This window comes from Crinia signifera, chromosome 7 (assembly GCF_055691185.1).
Source record: "Crinia signifera chromosome 7, ASM5569118v1, whole genome shotgun sequence".
Classification (NCBI taxonomy): Eukaryota; Metazoa; Chordata; class Amphibia; order Anura; family Myobatrachidae; genus Crinia; species Crinia signifera.
The window spans coordinates 157,034,229-157,051,338 of record NC_139223.1 but is presented as its reverse complement, the minus strand read 5'-3'; the positions used below and the strand labels follow the sequence as shown (position 1 = coordinate 157,051,338).

The 17,110-nt window shown below is 46.0% G+C and overlaps 1 protein-coding gene across 5 annotated transcripts in view; it reads right to left on the bottom strand.

The window, feature by feature from the left end:
* The window catches only part of GALNT13 (polypeptide N-acetylgalactosaminyltransferase 13), a 291,999-nt gene that overhangs the window by 152,416 nt on the left and 122,473 nt on the right, over positions 1–17,110 (bottom strand). For all 5 annotated transcript variants that reach the window (XM_083154067.1, XM_083154068.1, XM_083154069.1 and 2 more), the window contains exon 2: positions 2,536–2,704. In XM_083154067.1, the coding sequence (XP_083010193.1) occupies positions 2,536–2,704 (169 nt within the window). The remainder of the gene's footprint in view (positions 1–2,535; positions 2,705–17,110) is intronic.

Sequence of the window (17,110 nt, the reverse complement as noted above, 5' to 3'; positions counted from 1 at the left end):
GGATGTGGGCCTTTAGTAAATGTACCCCTATGACAATTAGGATGCATTCACTGACATTAATATTAACCCCGCAACAGCAGTTGTTCCTGCAGCGTAGCCTCTGTCTTGACATCCACAGGGTACAAGCACTAATCCTATTGGCTTTGTGCCCCATGTCATTTGGAAAGAGGTATAGTGGGGTATTTAGGCCGGTAGGAACCAATAATAAGCTGAACAGCACATACTGTACCACCAGTGCTGGCCGCATCACTACCAGCGCACAGGCAGAGGAGGAGAATGTGATGGCACAAACTGGGATAATACTACTGGCTATTATTATTACTACATACAGTACCGTAGCTTAGGCAGTACAGTATGTTATCAGGTTTAATGCTCGCATGTACTGGTAATACTGCTATTGCTGAGTATATTACACATCATTATATTGATGAAATGAATTGATAATTGCATATCACTTGACATTAGTACTGTTGTATATGAGGGATTTAATAATATATTATAATCAGCTGGGTAAGAACTAAGTATGCATAACTAGCCCCCATTACAACATTTAGGCAAGGGCCCATTGTTGCATGAGGCCCTCATCTGCTCTTATGAGCGGGGCCCAAGCATGTGATGGCCCCTGACAGAAGGCCCTTATTGTGGTAGATACACTATTGGTTGGTGGAGGGTGACTGTATGGATGGGGATGGGGACCTGCTGTACTGTATGGGATACTGGGGGGATGCAGTTAATATCCCGGCGGTCGGGATCCCGGCGTTCAGAATCCCGACGCCGGAATCCCGACCGCCGAAATGCCGACACATTCTCCCTCCTGGGGTGTCCACGACACCCCAGGAGGGAGAATAAATTAGTGTGCCGAGCGTAGCGAGGCACCGGGCCCGCTGCGTGGCGAGCGCAGCGAGCCCGCAAGGGGGGGCGATCCACGTCCCCCCCTTGTCGGCATTTCGGCTGTCGGGATTCCGGCGTCGGGATTCTGAACGCCGGGATCCCGACCGCCGGGATTCAATACTGAATCCGATACTGGGCAGTGAAGAACGGTTCAGGGTGTTATATATATTTTCATTATATATATATATATATATATATATATATATATATATATATATAGGTCATTGAGTTGACACATATTTGATCAACATGCATTGGGTCGACCACAGAAGGTTGACACAAGAAATAGGTAGACATGGCTCTGGTCGGCAGGGTTGGAAGGTCGACTCAAGCATTAAGTCAACAATGGCTAGGTCGACATTTAAAAGGTCGACATGAGTTTTTCATGGGGACCTTTATTTATTTATTAATAGTTTCTTATATAGCGCATACACATTCCGCAGCGCTGTACAGAGAGAATATTTGAACATTCACATCAGTCCCTGCCCCAGTGGAGCTTACAATCTATATTCCCTACCAGATACATGCACACACAGACATTCTAGGGTTAATTTGTTTGGAGCCAATTAACCTACCAGTATATTTTTGGATTGTGGGAGGAAACCGGAGTACCCGGAGGAAACCCACGCAGGCATGGGGAGAATATACAAACTCCGCACAGTTAGGGCCATGGTGGGAATCGATCCCATGACCTCAGTGCTGTGAGGCAGTAATGCTAACCATTACACCGTCCGTGCTGCCCTGCACACATACTCCACACAGTTATAGCCATGGTGGGAATCGGTCCCATGACCTCAGTGCTGTGAGGCAGTAACCATTACACTGTCCATGCTGCCCCACCTTTAAAGTGCCCACTCTATCTCATAGGGTAAGATATGTAAATGAGCCTCAGGGAGTAGAGTGCGTTCTGCAATGCGATTAATATATTTATGTGGGTGCCGCGCAGCGGCGCAGTCATAAGAAATGCCCGACTGCCCAATCTCCATCCAGCTCCTTCCATTGTAAGATGCAAGCAGGCACTTCTGCTGCCAGTAGACCCATTCCTGGCTGCAATATATGCTAATGTGCACCTTTATATTCTCTACTTACCGTATAAACCTTATTGTGTTTTTGAGCAGGAAATTGTAACACATCTTTCTTGATGTTAAACTACAGAACCCAGTATACTCTGTTCCCAGAAGTTGGTGCACTGCTATTTATCATTCCCATACTTTCTCAAGGCTTCCTCTTATCTACCATGTTACTTTAAAAAAAAATCTTCATTCTCATCTTTTAAGCATTACATTCACCATCACCTTCTTGTATTTCCTCTCTCATTTCTCAGTATATCGCTGGACAGATTTATCAGTGCTCCTTTACCTCCCTCCTTCCTACACCATTCATCCTCTACCTCTGCCAACTCATCTCTCTACCGCTGCATCTAAAACCGTCCTTGTCTAACTTCCATTCCAAATTGAAATCTTACCTCTTAAATCAGTCGGCACTGTTGGCACCTCTGCCTGTGCCTGCCTGTGTCACAAGTTAGAACCATCTCAACTACTGTACTCACTGCTCTTGCAAACTTTTATACTGACGATTAATTCATAGTACTTTGCATTTTACATTTACAGGCGGCCTGAGCCAGCTTTAGGCTGCAAAACTTACCCTTCCAGTCTGACATCTGGCAAACTTCTGTTTAAAGCGATTAAATCACTGGCCATAAGGTTAAACTGATTGATTTTGAATAATTCTTTCATTTTCTCTTGATCATCTTTAGGGATGAATACTGCCTTTCCCAGCTCTCCTGGTCCTTCTTGGTTTCTTGAAATGACAGCTGCAATTGGGAAAAAAGAGCTGAAATTATTCGTAATACAACTATTTTTAATTAATTTATTATTTTAGGAAATAATTTATATTGTAGCCTTTTTTACACCTTTCACACCAAAGTCATAGGTCTGACCTGGGGTTCGGAATAAGACAGACCCATTTTACACCAAAGTCATGGGTCTGACCTGGGATTTGGTATGACAGACCCCTTTCACACTGTGGTACTGACCTGGGTTATTCCAGAGTCAGTAACATTCGCAGAATTCTTCTGCTGGTGCTAGGAGATGACTACAAATCCCAGGGGAAACAGCTCTCCTTGCTGGAATTGTGACACAGATCGGATGACCTGGATCATACTGCCCTATAGCCTGGATTCTTCCCAGATCAACCCAGGTAGCTACCCGGGTTAGAATCCTGGGTCGCTGGATCCAGGTTACTTTTCAGGACACTAGATTATGTTATGTATAGTTTGCAAAATCAGCAAGTAAAATAATCATTAACATAATTAGAGTTTTAGAATTCAGACTTGATCGCAAAGCATCCTTTTTCTTAAATGAAAAAAAAAAACATGCTGCACTGCAGGTGGGGCAGATGTAACATGTGCAGAGAGAGAGTACGATTTGGGTGGGGTGTGTTCTGAAATATAAATTGCAGTGTAAGAATAAAGCAGACAGTATTTACCCAGCATGGAATCAAAATAACTCCCCCAAATCTAACTCTCTCTCTCTGCATGTTACATCTGCCCCACCTGCAGTGTTTTGTCCATTTGAGGAAAAAAAAGGTGCTTTGCGATCAGGTCTAAATTAGGCCCAACTTCAAGTAATAATGATAAGATTAATTTGTTTTTATTATGAAAAACTACAAAAGCAGAGAGGAAAAGGTAAACGTTACAATGAATGAAGGGAATGGTTCCTAAATTGCTGGTATGTGATGTAACATTTCTACTAGTTCCAACAAGTGAACCTTGCGTTGAATAAATTGATGGGCAAATCTAGATCATACGTTACTCTCCCAAATATCGATGAGGGGAACCACGTTAACGTGGCTGTAACTGCTGGTGCAAAGCTGCAGTATTTTGCAATGTGGAGAGGACACTGATGATGTGATTTATTATGCCACAACCCTGGTACCACCGCCTCGCCGAGAATTCCTCGTAGTCAGCTGCTATGCCCTATACTGTAAATACCATTTTTTACAAAGACTCAAAGAGGGACATTTACATTTGGGAGTTCTATTTCAGATGGGATTTTGATAAAGGCAACCAATCAGATACTGGGCAAGATGCACTAAGATTCCAAAGTGATAAAATGGAGAGTGATAAACAACCAACCAATCAGCTCCTGCCTGACTTTTTTCAAACACAGTCTGTGGAATGTCAGGTAGGAGCTGATTGGCTGGCTGTTTATCACTCTCCATTTTATCACTTTTGAAGCATAGTGCATCTGACCCATTATCTATTATCTACTAGAAGGTGCTAAATAAATAAGTGGATGCTGATTGGTTCCCCATAGCAACATCCCATGTGAAATAGAACTCCCATTTTAGTAAATTTCCCCCAAAGAGAGGGAGTGAGCAAGCACAATAAAGGCTTTTGGAATACATTTTGGTAAATAAAAGTCACACTTGTATTCCCTGCTCTCCCAGTAAAAAGCTAAATTGACTCTTTAATGACCAGGGCTATTTTTTACCATCAGAACGAAAATACATTTCACAATTTTGTAATTTCATGGTTAAATGAGAAACCATTTTCACCTGCATTGTATAGAGGATGCGGTGGACACATGACGAAGGTCAACATGCATAAAGTCAACATGGTCAAAAGGTTGACACAAACTATAGGTCAAATGGATAGGAAGGTGAGTATCGAAGACTCCAATTGGATGAATCCCACCACCAGCGCTAAACAGAGAATATCTACCACACGCCCCTTTGGGGTGATGGGCGTCTCCTCTTCTCCAAAATAGAATTCTTGATGTACAGTATATCACTCCAAATAGGATCCTCCCTCAGTGTGGATGGTGCATGTCATATAGTGGGAGGACCGGCATATGCAATTTGAGAAAAAAATGGCATATAGTATAATACCGTTTTTATTAGACAAAATATCATTAAAAAATATTAAAAATAGAACAATGGCGTCCCAATGGAAAAGGGGTAGAGTATACCGGATAAGTTGGAGAACCAGGTAAACAGGCTCTCGGTCAAACATGAAATAAGATGGTAACGTCTTGGGATGGTTCCACTTGAAATACGTGGCCACGCCCCCTCCATTTTACCAGGGCCTGGCGCCCCTGCAGAAAAGGCAGTGTGATCATGTGCTGCTGTCTCTCCTGTCAGCTACAGCAAATTACAGTGCTTACAGCAACTCCTTAGTGGCACCCCTGGCAGAATTTAAAGAATCTGGGAGAGTAGGGGGTCAATGCAGGGCAGCAGGAGATTTTTTACTGAAGCGGGAGCCTCCTGTGGGATCCGGGAGGGCAACTATGCATTCGGTATTGCTGTATGCAGGCTATATTTTCTGAATGTTTTGCAATAGAGGGATCTTTAAATCATTCCTGGGCAGCCTGTAATTGTACATGAACATGGCAGCACACTGGGCAGTAGGGAAGCAAAATCCCAAACTGACAATAAAGGGATGCAGTAGCATAATCTTTCATTTTACTTTGATTCTTTAGAATTCTGTTCTAGTGTCTAAAATGTGTTAACGCCTGCAGGAGGCGCCTGAAATGAAAAGACTCCTCGTGCCAGGTTCTCTAATCAGGTTCCTGGGGTCATGATGGCAGCAGCAGCGGCCGAGTATACTAGCAGAATGGCAACCTCCGGGCCACTTGCACAAGACCAGTAAATCTACATACGTGGATTCAGACACCGGCCTCGCCACTCGCAAAAAACTGGGCAGACAATCCCTCATTTTTTTTAGAAACGGAGCACAACTCTTCTCACTCCCTGTCATCATATGGCCACAGTGTGTCAATCATATTGTGGCTTGGGGACACTGTGTGAGACCTCTCTTGACCCGTTCTGCACATGTTCAGCCTCACCACCATCAGAGATCTGAATCACCCCATAGATGGTTCAGGAAAGCACACTACACTAGATGAATTTCACCTTTGGCTAAACCTCCAAAAAAAAATAGTTCCTTATGCTGAAAGCCTATATCGCCTGCGGCAGAATACGCCTCCAGGCCAAGAACACTTTATTAGTCCTGCCAGTACTAATGTACTTTTATAGTACTGAGCTGCTCAGCTTTCCTAACGAAAAATGTTTTAAGAAGCAATTATTTATAAACCGGAGAACTGGTTCCTTCATCCCAATGTACAAGTAGAAGCTTTCTATATCTGTAAATATGTGAATTTAAAAGAAATCAAAAGGCTCTAACATCCGGGGAATGTACTACTGTACTGTATATACTTATTCATATGTAATGGGGCCCACACAGTGATGAGCAGCGATGTGTTCTGAGTGTGTAGGGGCCATAGCGATAGCGATGCGCGGCCTCGCGTGTCGCTATCGCCCAACTAGATTTATACTGTATGCAGAATAAATGTAGTTAAATCGCCATTGTTCTCACCCGAGAACACTGGCCCTGCCAGATCGTTTAGCACACATCGCTGGGAATGGGATCATATGATAGACAGCAACTAGGTCTACAAGCATTAGGTCGACATCACTAGGTCGACATGCATGAGGGTCGACATGCAGGAAGGTCGACATGACTGAATGTTGACATGGGTTAGGTCGACAAGGTCATTAGGTCGACACAAGCATTAGGTCGACGTGAATGTCGACATTTAAAAGGTTGACGTGGGGTTTTTCATGTTTTTTTGTCCTGAATTTCGACACAGTTGACATAGACACTGAAACGTTGCACCGGGTTACCTCGCCGATATATTTGGCACACTATTTTATTCTCCCACCACGCCCTAGTGGATGGTAGGGCATGAAATTCCACCTGTCAGCACATGTCGGTTAAAAAAAACCTTGAAAAAACCCAAGTCGACCTTTTGACTGTCGAACTTCCCCATGTTGACCGAATGCTTATATTGACCTAATGACCCTGTCAACCTAATCCATGTCAACCTTCAGTCAAGTCGACCTGCCTGCATGTCAACCTTCAGTCATGTCGACCTTCATGTATGTTGACCTAATGGTTCCGACCTAATGCTGGTAGACCTGGTGACCGTATCCCCATCACGGATCATCTCAGTGTGCTAAGTGATCTTGCTGAGGGATCCGTGCGATGTATAGTTACATACATAGTTACATAGAAGGTAAGGCTGAAAAAAGACTTGCGTCCATCTAGTTCAACCTAGAATAGATTATCCATTGCTGATTTGCAGGGGTGGATCCAGGATAAAATGACAGGGGGGCAACATGATAAAAGAGGGTTTAGGTGGGGGAGGGGCGGTGTTAGTGGTGCCAGTGTACATGCTAAGAGAGCGGCAGAGAGAGGGTGGGAATGGGATTAAAAATAGGCCCTGGCATTTAAAGTATGCAGGCCCACCATGGCAACAAAAATGAAGGATGTAGTTGTGCGCGCGCCGAAGGCGCGCTCCGGAAAAGGGGGTGTGGTCACTCAACAGGGGGCGTGTCCTTGAGTGTAGTGTACAACAACATATACAACTTTTACACATTATGCAACAAAAGACCCCCTTACACATGATGCCAAATGGAATGAGCCAAAATTCACATAATGCCACATGGATTGTGTCAAAATTCACATAATGCCACATGGATTGTGTCAAAATTCACATAATGCAACAGGGATTGAGCCAAAATTCCCATAATGGCAAATGGATTGAGCCAAAATTCACATAATGCCACATGGATTGTGTCAAAATTCACATAATGCCACACAGATTGAGCCAAATTCACATAATGCCACATGAATTGAGCCAAAATTAGCATAATGCCACATAGATTGAGGCAAAATTCACATAATGCTACATGGATGGAGCCAAAATTCACATAATGCCACACGGATTGAGACAGAATTCACATAATGCCACACAGATTAAGCCAAAATTCACAATACGCTTCATAAACAGGGACATTGTCCACCAAAAGCACGCATTAAACATTTACACCATAATGTCCATTACACGTTAAGTTACACGCCATTATGTCCATTATGTATTTAACCGACTATATCTTCGGAACCAACTGACCCATTTACATGAGACAAGTATCATATTGAAGAACTTTTGAGTGGGCTTTGAATGATTTTGGTCCAGTGAAACTGGAACGTTTGGTTCCAGAGTAATCTGCCCTCAAAGAACATGAACAGCCATGAAACTACATTTCACAAATAAAAAAATCGGTTTACTCTGGAACCGATTGACCGATATGGACCAGCCTGGTATCATATTGAAGGCCCAGCGATTTGGAATTGAACAAGCTTCTGTGATGACTGGCAGTCATAGGAACCGGGTGGGGGTCTGAATTAACGGGTCCCATATTATCCTATGGGGAAAAACGTTACAGCTTTGCAAGGAGATATCTCCGGTTCCCAGGGGGCTAGAGACACGCGGCTGGGCTTGTTGGAAAGCCCTGCCCCCCCCCCCCCCCCCCCCTGAATCCAGCAATGCTGATTTGGTAGGTTCTGATATTTTACAGACAGATTATGGGCCTTATTCAGATTTCATCGGTACTGCGCGCATACGCAGCAGTACCGATGTTGTGCGTCTGCGCATGCACAGGCGTGTTTCTGCGCATGTGCAGGAGCATGGTGCACGCACCCATGGCAGCGAGGGGGGGGGGCGGAGATGGGCGGGGAGCGCCGGGCTTCCCCATCACCATATGGGAACGCCCAGCGTTCCATGGGCGTTTCCATGAGAACGCTCTGCGTTCTCATGGTAATGAGGCAGTGACGCAGGTGTGTGGGCCGGGTAGCTGACATCACCGGATGTCAGCTGCCCGCCCATATCACGCCAGCGTGCACGCTAAACTAAGTAACTCAAAAGTCACTTATATAAGCGTGCACGCTAAACATCATTCGATGGTCACCGACCATCGAATGATGTGGGCGGACACCCCAGCAAAGCGAATGGATGTTTATGCAAAACATCCATTTGCTGCTGTGTGGGCGAAGTCGCACTTTGCTGGGGCGGTGGGGGGAGCGTGGGCGGGGTTTGGTGGACTCGCAAGGCTGCGAATTCGCAGCCTTGCGAATCAACCTGAATAACCCCCCATATTTCTTATTTGGGTACTTATGTAATATCTGGGCTCCCGTTTTTCTTATGAGACCGCGTCCCCTCGCGGGGCTCGCTGCGCTCGCCACGCTTCGGGCACGGTGGCTCGCTGCGCTCGCCACACTATATAAAATCAACTCCATGTGTAGTTGGATAGTAGGGGTATGAAAAAATGGGGTGCATTTAACATGGGAGCCCAGATAATACATAAGTACCCTTATTTGTATCCATGGATGTTTTTCTCCAGTACATGTTTGTCCAACTTTGCCTTGAACGCATTTATTGAGCCAGCCGACACCACCTTTTCAGGAAGAGAGTTCCAGAGTTTGACTGTTCTGACCGTAAAGAAATTATTTCTACTAGTGGAACAAAATCTTTTTTCTACTAACCTGTACTCATGCCCTCGTGTCCTAGATTCCTTTCTAGTAGAAAAAAGGTTGTGTGACAGTTCCTTATATTGGCCCCTGATATACTTGTACATGTTGAGCATGTCCCCCCTTTCCAATGTAAATAGTCCCAAATTGCTTAATCTCTCCTCGTAGTTTAAAGTCTCCATTCCCCTAATAAGCTTTGTTGCATCGCTCAGATCACTGGCACACGTCGCTATGTGTGTAGGCCCCATTACACACCTGGCAGAATACATTTTAACATTGGTTATTTTATTGTGAATGCTTAGCACAGATTGCAAAAAGTAGCTGGATTGGTGATTAGCAAAAAATCGACTCACCAGCAAATGATTTCCCCAGCGTGTACAGTCTGTGTGTAGCTGAGGACTTACTCCGTGCCTGCGATAGAAGCAGGCTGATCGAGGCCGGAGCTGACGTCACACGCCTTTCCCTAAAACACCTGGGCATGCCCGCGTTTTCCCTGACACTCCTAGAAAACTTGCGGTTACCGCCCCCAAACGCCGGCTTTCTGTCAATCACCTTCTGTACGGACAGCGATCAAAAACAGTAGCAGGATTTTATCACAGGATGGCCTAGCGCAGGCATGTACAAACTGTGGCCCTCCAGCTGTTGTGAAACCACACATCCCAGCATGCCTTGCCATAGATTTAGAATTCCCTAATAGCAAAACTTTGGCAAGGCATGATGGGACTTGTAGTTTAACAACAGCTGGAGGGCCATAGTTTGGACATGCCTGACCTAGCGCATGCATACCATGGGCCGAACACATGTACAGTCTACCAAGAATCGCCCGGCCTGCTAATTTACAGCCATGCCATGGGCCAGCGATGGGTAAGAACAATATCAGTGAAGTCCGTATTTTTAGTACAGTTTTGGTTTCATGCCATTTATTTGAAGCTGGGTTTGAAAAATGACAGTTAGGGACCAATATCACTCTCCACTTTAATCGCCTCTTGAAGCTTAGTACATCTGGCCCTATGTGAGTAGCCAGGCCCTTGTGGTTTGCAAAAGAGACTGTCAAAAACTACCACCCGTTGAGTAGCAACCGAAAGGGATCATTTCTAAATACATACAACCAGGAAAGGATTGGAGGCAAGGATCTGCCTCTTTGTGAGGGCCGTGGATGTGTTAGAGGGTGTGGTTGCACATCGCTAATCCAGCATCACTTAGCATGCGACGAGTCATGAGTCATGGTTGCATTGGGAGATGGAGCTGCTCAGCCAGCCAGGCCTTCAGCTGGCCGGACCAGTACATGAAGCTATTGTTCTTTCTGGCCTTCACCAGAAGTGTCAGCTGGCTGTTTGGCCATGCACAAATCCATTAATAACAAGTGCAACAGATACGTTAGGCAAGCAACCTAGATGTGGATCCCATCTATGGACCGCCGAATAAGTGGAAGGTACAGTTTTATTTCAGTGACTTCAGAAAAAAATACAACTTTAAATCACTGATACAACAACAATGATAAATGGGCAAACTACTCAGTATTTTCCTGCCAAGCCATCTCACTTATGTCCACAGATTCCTTGCCAACTAATAACTCTTGCCAATGAGTACTTATAGCATGTTATAGATGATATAGCTTCTGCTGGAGGATATTTACTGTCACTCAGCTGCAACATTACTTCATTTTACTGCTGTTCTGATTAGCTATTTATAACGCACGTGAACTTTTCATTAGATAAATATCCAGAGTAGAGGTAAATGAATCAGCTGTAATTACTAAAATACGTCTTAATAGGAGCCCCCTATATGATTCATTTATTTACCTAATGATTTCATGGCTAATATACAAGTACTGCCATCAAGTAAAAATCTGCTCTCTTTTGGTGGGGCCTTCACTCAGGGCCAGCTCTGGGATAGGCAGCTACCTAGGGGGCACCAGCGAGTCTGCCTATCACAAAATTAAGCAGCGGCGTAGCTACGTTTTGGGCGCCCCCCCGCCGTTAGGGGGGGGGGCGCCCCCCGCCGCCCATGCAAACCCCCCTCCCAATCCCCCGCAGCCTTACCTTTCGCGCTGTTCCCGGCGGCTCCGTTCTTCTGCTGAGGACCACCACAAAATGGCCACCTCCATACAGCAGACAGTGGGGGCAGCCATTTTGTGGTGGTCCTCAGCAGAAGAACGGAGCCGCCGGGACCAGCGAAATAGGTAAGCCTGCGGGGGATTGGGGGAGGTGTAACTATAGCACCGCAGCCCCCAGCGCCCCCATATGCACAGCGCCCCCCCTCCGTGGTGGCGGGGGCTGCGGTGCTATAGTTACGCCACTGAAATTAAGGATATCTATGATGAAGATATCTTTGTTGTACTCAGGGGTGCAGACAGGTCGGCCAGGCCCGGTAAAATGGAGGGGGCATGGCCACCTGATGGGGGTGGGGCCTCCAGGAGGGGGCATGGCCACCCCTGTGAAAAAAAAAAAATAAGCGGGAGGGAGAGAACAGGCTGTCTCTCTTCTCAGCTCAACACACTGCACTGAGCAGCATGGGCTGAGCTGGCGAGAGAGGCTGTGCTGTGGTGGTAGACCGCTCATATTACCGTTTTAAAACAGTTAAAAAAACATCAAAATACCGGCTTATAAGTGCGGTCTGAATAGGGCATAACTGTTTTCTAGAAGATGTTGAGGGCAATTATGAAAAGAAGAGGTGGGAAATTTGTATGGTTGTGACTACATAACCATGTGCTTACAGTATTGACAAATCATTGGTCACTAAAGTAGGTATTAGCTTCAGGGTTCCAATTACATCATCATAGCACATACGGACACAGACGGGTGTCTAGTGGGTCTTCCTGACCTTCCTGAAGTGTACAGTAGGTGTGCTTTGGTATAAAATCCAGTAATAGATGTAAAGCCAGATGTTCACCACTAGGGGCATGGCTGTGTGTTCTGGCGGATCTGCCAGTTGCAGCCCCAGCAGAGCTGTTGACAAACAACCAAACTACGCAATGTGGAAGTCAAGTAAATAGAATTCCATTAACCTGCATGTATAATAAATTGTCCAATTGACACTTGTTGTAAAATCAATACAGAAATTGATACAGACATAAATAATTCAATGCCAAAGTTTAAAATAGCCACAGAGATGTTTTGCGATATGGATCTGAAATATCTTCATGTCCAATATAACATGGCTTTCTCTAGGTCTAGGCTGATGTGGAATAGGTTTGGTTTTATAAAGCTTTTTATGATGTACTGGACTGATTTGTATATTGTATCGGGACAAGTTTGTATACTGTATTTGGGTCTATTCTGTAGCATAAAAGTTATAATTACTCAAACCTTTAATACAAAAAGTGATTTTACAGATGTCTTAACATCATCACCATGATTTGTTTAATAGAGAATCGTGACAAATCAGGTGATTATTTATTACCAGTTATTTATATAGCGCACACATATTCTGCAGCGCTGTACAGAGAATATTTGAACATTCACATCAGTCCCTGCCCCAGTGGAGCTTACAATCTATATTCCCTTCCACATGTACACGCACACACAGTCGGACATTCTAAGGTATAACTGTTGGGAGCCAATGAACCTACCAGTATATTTTAGGATTGTGTGAGGAAACCGGAGTACCCGGAGGAAACCCATGCAAGTACGGGGAGAATATACAAACTCTGCACAGTTATGCCATGCCAACATATGATAATGTATACATTGCCTATAAAAGTATTCGCACCATTGGAATTTTTCGTACTTATGAGTTATCTGGGCGCCCGATTTTTTGATTGTATGCCTTAAGTTAAGGCATACAATCAGATGCAATGCGATGCGATATCGCATCGCATCGCATGCGACCATCGGATGCGATGACCCGATTTTTCCATAGGAATCAATGTTAAAATGGACGGAGTCCATTTTAACATGGAATTCAATGGGAAAAAGGGGTCCTTTTCTTACCCCTACTATCCAAGTGGGCATGGAGTTGGATATAAACCTGTGGCGAGCGTAGCGAGCCACCGAGCCCGAAGCGTGGCGAGCGAAGCGAGCCCCGCGAGGGGACGGTATTCTGTGTCCCCTCGCGGGGCTCGCTACGCTCGCCGCGCTTCGGGCTCGGTGGCTCGCTACGCTCGCCACAGGTTTATATCCAACTCCATGCCCACTTGGATAGTAGGGGTATGAAAAGGACCCCTTTTTCCCATTGAATTCCATGTTAAAATGGACTACGTCCATTTTAACATTGATTCCTATGGAAAAATCGGGTTATCGCATCGCATCGCATCCGATGGTCGCATGCGATGCGATGCAATGTGCCCGATCCGACCCGATTTAGAAATCGGGCGCCCAGATAACTCACAAGTACCGAATTTTTCATTTCATTTTTTCATATCCCACCATCATTTATTCTGATATTTTTCGGACTGATCCACCACAAAAACTCCAAGGTGAATGCAAAATATTTTTTTATAGCCACAATCAAATTTGAATGTTCAAATGTCCAACTAAATGCATCTGAATATTATTTTTCAGACATGTTCAAGTAACAATATGGAGCTGTTTCAGTGAAGTGCGAGTTTTTATTCTTTGTTACTCAGGTGAGCTGTGCTTGATAGCAACCCCAAGTACATCTGAATGACTCTCTACATGCAGACATCAGTTACTGATAAATGTGCAGGAAAATTAATTGAATCTGTCCCTAAAACAGGTTTATAATATTTAAATATTCTCATGCATGTTATGGGCTCATTTAAGACCAGACAAAACCACAAATATAAACCACAAATTACAAGTCGCAATTGTACCATAACACAGAAGTTGAATCTATACTTGCTCCATTTAAGTGTAAATAACACATGGATCATTAGGTCACCAACAAGTAGGTCGACAAGCATTAGGTCGACACCACTAGGTCAACATGGCTTAATGTTGACATGCAGAAAGGTCGACATGCAGAAAGGTCGACATGACTTTAGGTTGATATGGGTTAGGTCGACATGGTTATTAGGTTGACATGTGTAAGGTCGACTGGGTCATTAGGTCGACAAGGGTAAGGTTGACAGTAAAAATGTCGACATGTTTTTTTTTTTTTTTTTGTGGTATATATTAATGTTAAGTACAAACAACATGTAACCAATCATAGCACTTAAACCTTCCCTGGTCTACATCAATCTGCACCGAAGCATTTTACAGACTTGTAAATAGCCATAATTGCCATCTGTCTGTAAGGTAGTGTGGGCAAAACGCGTTGCTGTATAAATTGATCGTACACTTAACTATGTTTACATTATTTTACTTACAGTATGAGATGTTCCATTCTCTTGTGCACTAGTCTTCCCGACAAGTACATATTTGTGTAACACAATGTATCATTTGTATAATCAGTATCATTTGCTTGGTGACTCAGTTACCTTTGACTGTCAGGATAAAAGTCATCATAAACACGCTCGTCATGCTTCGGTCATGCTTCGGGCATGTTGCCTCACTACGCTCGGCACACTACTTTGTTCTCCCACCATGCCCTAGTGCAGGGGTGGCCAAACCTCAGTGGCGTAACTAGCTTTAGGGCGCCCCCCCCCCGCCGTTAAAGGGAGGGCGCCCACCCACGCACCCCGCCGCACCAACCCCCGCCCGCCTGCCCCACCGCACCAACCCTCGCCCGCCCCGCCAACCCCCGCCCGCCTGCCCCGCCGCACCAACCCCCGCCTCGCCGCCCATGCAATCCCCCCCATCCCCCGCAGTCTTACCTACGCTCAGTACGTGCTGGTCCCGGCTCCCTTCTTCTGCTATGAGGACCACCACAAAATGTCCGCCCCCATGCAGCACACAGTTTCAGAGAACTGTCTGCTAAATGGGGGCGGACATTTTGTTGTGGTCCTCACAGCAGAAGAAGGGAGCCGGGACCAGCGCGTACGGAAGAAGACACTGACAGGTAAAGACTGCAGGGGATGGCGGCGGGGTGTAATTATAGCACTGCAGCCCCCGGCGCAAGCACATGCACAGCGCCCCAGCGGGGGCTGCGGTGCTATAGTTACGCCCCTGCCAAACCTGTCCTCACGATCTACAAACGGTGCATGTTTTCCAGGCCACCTGTGGATCTATAGTAGGAATGAATGCAGCAGGTTTTAAAATGTGACAGTTAGTAATGACTGCAGCTGTGCACAGAGGCGTAGGGAGGGTGGAGCCACCGGAGCTCCTGCTCCGGGCGCCGATTGGTTGGCTGCCGCCCCCCCTCCGCAAAAGGTCCCTGCTGCTACTAGTAGTGTGGCACTGTGTCGGGTACGCGTACGCCCGGGGCGGGCAGCGCCTGCGGCTGCCCTGCCCGGCGCCTGCCTCCCCTCCTGCCCAGGCTGCTCGCCCGGTCCCCGCCGCCAAGCGTCACGGGCGGTGAGGCCGGGCGGCGGGCTGACAGTCACCACCACGGCTACCTGTGCATTGCTGCTGCTGCTGCTGCTCGGTCTGGCTTCCGGGCAGCGCAGGCAGCCAGCGTATCAGCACTAGTGTGTGTGTGACAACAATGTCACACTCCTCCCAGCGACTCCTACCCCCTCCCTCCTCCCTGGCTACAGCAGCGCGTCATCACCAGCCTTCCCAAGCGCTGGCTGTAGCCTGGAGGAGAAGGTGTGTTGCTGGCTGCCGCACGTGCGATATTCAATTATTTAAGGTGGATAGATTTTTTTTTTACAGCTAAACGTTATTAAAATAAACATAGTAAACTTGTTGTTTTGTTGGATAAGTGGAGCCCGGGAGGGGGGGGGGGGGTGGTTGTGGTGGGGTGGGGTGGGTGGTTGTGGTGTGGGGGGGGGGGGGGGGGTTAGTGAATCTCTGGCTTCTGCTGCTGCCCTGGCCTGCTGTGCTGTATATATCTTTATTTCTGCTGTATATATATTTAGCTATCTTTATTAATTTGTCTTTATTTACAGTGCAGCCAGGGCCGCCGAGAGGCAGGGGGGGCGGGTACATTTTACCTGGGCCCGGGCCTGCCAGGGGGGCCCGGGTCCCGACACACAAAAAAAAAAAAAAAAAAAAAAAAATCGGGTTTTTAAAAAAATGGGCGTGGCCACGGGTCCGCGATTAGGCCACGCCCCCGATTTTGCCTAAGCCCGGTCAGCGATGGCTGTCCTGCTCCTGCTCCCTGTTTCAAAAGGTAATGCCGCCCGCAATGCATGGCTATGGACAGGGGGAACAGACAAAAAGTGTGTGTGTGTGTGTGTGTGTGTGTGTGTGTGTGTGTGTGTGTGTGTGTGTGTGTGTGTGTGTATGTATGTAACAGGCTGTGTATGTATGGATATATGTGTGTGTAACAGGCTGTGTGTGTGTGTGTAACAGGCTGTGTGTGTAACAGGCTTTGTATATATGGATATATGGGTGTGTGTAACAGGCTGTGTATGTATATATGTGTGTGTGACAGGCTATGTGTGTGTAACAGGCTATGTATGTATGTCTATATATGTGTGTGTGTGTGTGTAACAGGCTATGTATGTGTGTGTGTGTGTGTGTGTGTGTGTGTGTGTGTGTGTGTGTGTAACAGGCTTTGTATGTATATATATATGTGTGTGTGTGTGTGTAAAAGGCTATGTGTGTGTGTGTAACAGGCTTTGTATGTATGTATATATGTGTGTGTAACAGGCGTAGGGCGGGATGTACTAAATTTCGCAATTTATTATTATTTTTTCGCCTACCTAACGTTTGTTGTACGCTGCGTTATGTTTGCCTGGTGCATCTTCGTCCGCCTCATGCTCTAAACTTCAGACTTCCCTGCTGGAGTTGCGGACAGTGCGTCCGTCATGGTGTGTTTTTTTTTGTACTGCGCATGCGCAGGTTTATTTCCTTGCCGTCATGCGCAGTGCGCACTTGTTGATGGTCACGGTACCTTAAG